The following is a 6,870-nucleotide window of genomic DNA, read 5'->3' as shown; positions in this document are numbered from 1 at the left end:
GCCGACCCCTCTGGAGACTTGGAGAGCGCCGACCCCTCTGGAGACTTAGAGAGTTGAGGAGTGTCTGCCGGGACCCCCTCGGAATAGGAGAGCTGAGGAGCGTCTGCCGGGACCCCCTCGGAATAGGAGAGCTGAGGAGCGTCTGCCGGGACCCCCTCGGAATAGGAGAGATGAGGACCCACCTCAGGGGCTGCATGCAGCGTGGAGTCCACCTTAGGGATGGCTGCGTGCAGCGTGGAGTCCACTTCAGAGATGGCTATAACCGGAGTCTTTAGTCTCTAATTCAGATAACAAAAAATAATACTCGGGGAGCAAAGAAAGACCTGGGATAGAAAGTAAAAAATCCTCCATCTGGGACAAAACTAAATCAAAGGAGGACGGGTTTCTCTTAGCAGAATTAAATAGTTCTAAAATGGTCTGATTAACTTGAAAAATCTCTTCAGAGGGAAAAGAATGAAAAAAAGGAATGTCTTTAGGTGTGGGTGTGGTGACGGGTGCCGCCCCCACCGGAAACCTGGAAGGTGAGGCGGCGGGACACGCCCCCACGGAGTCACAAGGAAAACTCTCCAGAGGTACGGCCAGGCTGGGTCGAACAGCCGCGGCGCGGAGTGGCGGTGAGAGGCCGGATTCCGCCCCCACCAGGAACCTGGAAGGTGAGGCGACAGAACCCGCCCCTGTAACGTCAACCGGACCGGACTCACTGAACCGAACAGGAGTGGACCGGAGCTCCCGCGGGACGCTGGATCTCGCCCCCACCGGAAACCTGGGAGGTGAGGCGGCAAACCCCGCTCCCACGAAAACACCGGAACCAGCTCTGAAGTTCTGCTCGGCCAACGAGACCAGGCCGGTCGCCGCAGACTGCCTCCGAAACCGTCTTCTGCCACTGCGGCGGCGGAGGGACGGCGGAAGGACAGAGATGGAGAGGAGTTCGTCCATCACGGCACGAGGAGGGAAAAAAAGAAAAAAGGTGTTGCCGAGTGAGAACCCTGCCCGCTGGGTTCTGTTCTGGTCGGGTCGTACTGTCAGGATTTGTGTCGGGAGCGAACCCAGAGTGCAGAACAGGGACTCAACTCGGCAGATATACAAAAATAGGCTTTTAACGAAAAAACTAAAGTACAAAATAAACAAGCTGACGGGGCAGCAAAACTTACATGAACTAGGAAGGAGGCACGGGGAACTCAGGAGACACGAGAGACACGGGGAACTCGAGGGACCAGGAGGACTCAGGGAAAGACTCAGAAGACCCAATGAAGAGTACCCAACGAAGACAACCCGACGAAGAAGAAGACAGAATAGGACGGCTTAAATACAGGAACAAGACGAGACGTGATAACAAACAGCTGGGACGAGACACAGGTGGCAACAATGGAAACTAATGAGGGAGCACGAGGGAAACAGACACAAACCGGGCCACAGAAAAGTACCATCCTTACAATAACTTGGTCATTCTTTGAGATATTGAACTACAAAATAGAAACTCATTGTTGGATTTGTTTGAAACTCACAGAAAGTAATCATCAGACTTATCTCTACAGTTGATAAATGTTTGGAGCCTTTTTGATTCAAGATGGCTGCCATAGCTACCTCAGCATACATAAAATACAGCAAAATGAATAATGCTGTGTGCCATTTTGTTTCAGCATTTAAGGCAGAGCATTGCCTTGCGAAGCCATTTTGGTTATACATGCAAGTTAGGTGAAGTGGCCATTTTGATTCAATATGCAAATTAGGTGAAGTGGCCATTTTGTTTCAACATACAAGTTAGGTAAAGCAGCCATATTGTTTCAACATGCAAGTTAGGTGAAGCGGCCATTTGTTTCAACATGCAAGTTAGGTGAAGTGGCCCTTTTGATTTAACATGAAAGTTAGGTGAAGTGGCCATTTTGATTCAATATGCAAGTTAGGTGAAGTAGCTTTTGGAAAGCAAAAATCTAAGATGGCCGACAATGCAAAAATGGAAAAATACTATAAATCGGTCAATTTTAGTGATATTGAGCTGAAACTTGGTGTGGGGATAGCTAAGAATGTTTCCTATCAATTGCTGTATACAAATAAAAAATCCAAGATGGCCACCAAAGCTACTTTCAAATTGTTTTAACTCAGCCATTTCTATAAATAGAGAGCTGAAATTTGGTGAGGTTGTAGCTGAGAACATGCTCTATCATATACGGAATCCAAATCAAAAATCTAAGATGCCGCCTTAGCTAAATGAGAAAAAGACCATATCTCAGCCATTTTTAGAGCTATTCAGCTGAAATTTTGTATAATGGTAGCTGATAGCAAACCCAAACCCCTTTTACTATTAAATCAAGAAAATAAATCGGCACCAGCCTGGCAGCCCCCGCCAAAGTTTCTCCAGGAACTTTCTAGTTAATTATACTGTTGCATAATTATTGAAACACTACTGTAGGTAAAAGCTAAATTTAGCACTGCTGAAGCTAAAAATCCAAGACCAGCAGAACAGAAGCTAAAAGATACAATTAGTAAAACTATAACTATAAGCTAGCCATCAAAACTGTAGATGGAACCTAGAATTAACAAAACATTAGCTTCATGCTAAAATTAGCAAAAGAGTAGCTAAAAGTCCAAACTAGCAAAAGAATAATTAAAAGCGAAGACCAGCAGAATACAAACTAAAAGGTAAAACTAGTAAAACATTAGCTTAAAGCTAAAACTTAAAAAAAGTAGCTAAAGTCAAAACTAGAAAAACAATAGCTAAAATCAAAACATGTAGGGTGTATGCTGCAGAAGGCTTTGAAGAGCTGTTTTTCAGTGCATTTCTTTAAACAACTGAACAAGGTTAAATAATTCAATCTCAATAAAAGTTACAAAAATCTAAAGTCATAGCTGAAATGTTCTAAACCAGCTGAATGTTTGGATACCTGAATAGCAGAAATAGCTAAAGTTGTCCTGTAGTTACAGCCCCGTAAATTACAGAACAAACTATAAAACGCTGACTTGGCACGTCTTCTAAATTTAAAGTTCTGATTTTTTTTTTCAGAGTCGACTGTTCCGGTCGTCGGGTCGCCAGTCTGGACGTGGATGGAGTCATCAAGGTGTTTGTTGTTATTTTTGTTTACATTCAAGTGGCTTTATGGCATCATGAAAACTAAAAGTTCTGGTTCCTCTTCAGGTCTGGTCTTTCAACCCCATCATGCAGACCAAGGCCACCATCATGTCCAAGTCCCCTCTGCTGTCTCTGGAGTGGGCCACCAAACCAGACCGGCTCGTAAGAAACACCATTCGGCTTCTTTTAGCTTTTAGCTAGTGTTTTGCTACTTTTAGTTAGCATTTGGCCACTTTTTGATAACATTCGGTTACTTTTAGCTTTAGTCTAGAATTTTTTTTACTTTTAAGCATTTATCTACATTTTGTTATTGTAACTGATGTTTACTACTTTTAGCTTTCAGATAGCCTTTTGTTTTTAGTTTGTATTGGCCAAAGTTTTGCTACTCAGCTAGCATGTTGCTGGTTTGTGCTTTATTTTAGGTTTGTGTTTTGCTGCATTTTAGTTAGCACATTGCAGCTTTTAGTTGTGTTTTTCTGGTTTTGAATTTATCTAGCCTTAGTGCTACTTTTAGCTATGTCTTACATTTGAAACTAATATTTCAGTTAGATTTTTGCTTATTTTAGCCTTTTACTAGTGTTTTGCTGCTATTACCTAGCATGTCTGATTTTCCATTAGCATTTGGTAATTTTAGTTAGTGGTTTCCTGTCATTTTACATTTTGCTAATGTTCTTCCACTTTATGCTACTGTATTTTTAGCTAATGTTTTGCTTTCAGCTCTCTGTTTGCTTCTTTTAGCTTTAAGCTTAAGTTTAGTTACTCAGCTAGCATGTTGTTGTTCTAATTGTTGTGGCTTTGTGCCACAATCGTGTTCAAAACAGCTGCGACGGTCACCTTAGTTCAAAAGATTTATTTGACAAACAGGAGTTACAGGTATTCAGAGACAAACAATTACATTTGTAAAATATATGCATATATTTGGAGCATTAAAGAACGAACCGTCTCGGTCTGCGCTTCCCCGGAAATGCTCGCTGGGCGTGTGTCATTTTCGGCTTTTATCAAAGTTTGAGAAGGCTAGCTTTCTGATTGGTTTAGACCCGGTTACTATGGTTACTGGTCTAGCCCTCCCCCTCTTACTGCATTCCAGAGATAAGATATGGAAGCTTGGTTTCTTCGTCTGCGTTCAGACTGTTCACCCTCTAGTTTCAGTTTAGCTTGATTATACCTTATTGATCTTATTATACTTGTGTTTTAGTTCAGTTGAAATCACCCTGCCCCCACATCTAGTAACATTCTCTTGTAGCTTACTGTGACGATTAAACCTATGTCCTCTCATCTAAACCGACCCTGTATCAAACAATGATTAAACGATTAAATGTTAATTGTTATTATCATAAGGACCTGAGGGATTTTACTTAGTCAAACTATATTAAGTCTAAATTAAAGAAATGTGTTCTAGGTTTTATTTATGTCAATCAGTCTGCTTTCTGGCATGATTTGATTGCTTGTAATATATCAAATGTGAACTTGTAAAATTATCATTAGCTAATATAAGATTATATGTAAAGGTAAAATAGTTAGAATTAGTAAACATTTTCTATAAATATAGTTCAACCCTTGAAGAAAGACACGCACACACTTTGTATAACATGACATTTGAATGCTTGATAGGAAATATAAAAAGGTATAAAAATATGAAATCCAACAATCCCTCTTTTGATCTCCCCATATTCATGGGAGATCACACCCTTTTGGATGTTTACAGATAGAAGTGAGTAACACTGCCACCGCACCCAAACTTACTGCACCCCTCCAGGGGTCCTGGACCAGACCCCTGGTTCAAACCCTTCAAAACCTGTAAAAAATACCAAATGCATAAACCTTTATAAAAATACAAAGAAACACTACAACACTCCTAGTAAATGATAAATACCCAACACACTAAAATAAGTAAAACTCTACCCTAATCCCAAAATTGACCTCCTGTTAAACCACCTTTAAAATACCTCGTGGGATTTTAGAATGATTAAATGCCCAATTGAATGGAGTAAAATTTTGAATCGTTAAGAGTTTCCAATTGAATCCACGACCCTTCTCTGGTTGTTTTTCAGAATGCCTGAAAGAAAAGACAAGACACTCATGTTAAACAAGAAAAGACAAAACACACAATTTAAACAGGACTATCTAGCAGGTCTTCGGTTCTTGAGCTTGCGGTGGGAGGCCTTGTTCGTCCACAAGGGTCCTTTTGGTGCTCGGCGGGATTCGACCCGCGGAGATATCTTCATGTAAAGTCCTTAGAACCTTTATCAGTCTGATTAGGCATTCTCAGAGCCCTGTAAAGAGAGAGTTGCGACACTCCCATAGACTCCCATAGAAAGAATGGAATGCGGAAGTCACGTGGGTCATGAAGCGGCAAAGAGTTCCAAACAGCAGCGGGTTCAGCATTGAACGTAGTACATTCTCCGTGTTTTCCCGGTAAGTTAATGAAAATGCGACACTTTTTCTCCATTGTGAAGCGTTATCTGACTGTTCTGTACCTCAATTTATCAACATTAATACTTCATGTCTCCAGTTTTAGTTAATGAAACATGTTAAATTGCTAGTTGTGTTTTAACTGCAGCTGCTCTGCAACATGACGGTTTAAATGGGTCTATTTCTAATTCAGCGTTTTAAAATATCTATTACTGCTTACATTTTGAAAGGTGGTCTTTTTTAAATTTATGGTAATTCCAGTTACTGAACTCAACTAGAAAATATTTGGCTTTTTTTCCTGAGAGTTTCATTCAACCTTTATTTCTACAGGTTTCTACATTGAGCCTCGAGGACTCATTTACAAGAGAGACCTGATTTAACAAAGAATGACGGCAACATGACAACAAGACTGATGTAATTTAGTTCAAGTTATAGATCATTTGTCAAAGACTGCAGCATAAATTGTGACATTATCATTAAAGAAAAACGTGATTGTGGAGATGAGTCAATGTTTTCATGTTTTCCAGGTAAACCAGAGGAGAATGACTTCATGAACTGAATGTTGTATTCAAAGTATCACAAAGGTACAAGATCTCATTTTCTGTCTTCTATTAATCATTAACAGCTGAATCAAGATGTTTGAATAAAATTACTTTAACACCATAACCTTCACAAAGTTGGTATTTACTGCAGGACTGTTCATTTACATTAGTTTTATATTATTAGTTTAGTGTTTGGTAATCATGGGTCAAGTTGAGATGAGACTCTTTCAAGACAGAACAAGAAATAAGAATTATTACAAGAATATATCAGCATCAATAAACTGTAGGACAGTAACAAAACACTTATTAAACTATCACAGGTACATTGAGATGGAGCTGGAAGTTATTCTTCATGCCAGTTGTCTTCATCTGATCTTTTGTAAAAATATGTCAATTTATTTTCCATTAACATTTTTCTTCTCAGGACTGAGTTAATTTTCTTGTCTGTGAGTTTCTTCTGTCCTGCTTATGTATTTTTTTGTTCTAATTCTTCCCCCAGGTTTTTCTTCTCTGTTCCCTGACTGCCTGTTGATCCATCCTCCTGGTCCTGTTGATCCTGGATCATCAGATCCTGACATGTCCCCGTCCTCTGAGGACACATTTTCATCTTTCCCTCATCTCACTCACCTCATTTCTGTTTCTTCCTCAGTCTCTGAAATTACAACGTCACTGTTAGAATGAAGATTATTGTTCAATAAAAATATGACATGTCTTGATCACTGGTCAGATCACTGGTCAGTGGAAGTTCTGCTGTTCTTCTCATCTGGTTCTGGTCCATGAACAAATGGTTGAACCTCCTTCAGTCTCACTCGTCCTCACTGTGTCTCTGTCTCACTCGTCCTCACTGTG

General features: G+C 40.3%; 1 protein-coding gene across 1 annotated transcript in view; it reads left to right on the top strand.

Annotated features, from left to right (window-relative positions):
* wdr91 (WD repeat domain 91) overlaps positions 1-6,870 on the top strand; it is a 125,149-nt gene that overhangs the window by 84,454 nt on the left and 33,825 nt on the right. Inside the window, exons 10-11 of the mRNA XM_037691775.1 lie at positions 3,002-3,056; positions 3,134-3,229. Of these exons, the coding sequence (XP_037547703.1) occupies positions 3,002-3,056; positions 3,134-3,229 (151 nt within the window). The remainder of the gene's footprint in view (positions 1-3,001; positions 3,057-3,133; positions 3,230-6,870) is intronic.

This window comes from Nematolebias whitei, chromosome 18 (genome assembly GCF_014905685.2).
Source record: "Nematolebias whitei isolate Nwh7 chromosome 18, NemWhi1, whole genome shotgun sequence".
Classification (NCBI taxonomy): domain Eukaryota; kingdom Metazoa; phylum Chordata; class Actinopteri; order Cyprinodontiformes; family Rivulidae; genus Nematolebias; species Nematolebias whitei.
Note: the sequence above shows the minus strand (reverse complement) of the source record. Positions and strands in the feature narration are given on the sequence as shown.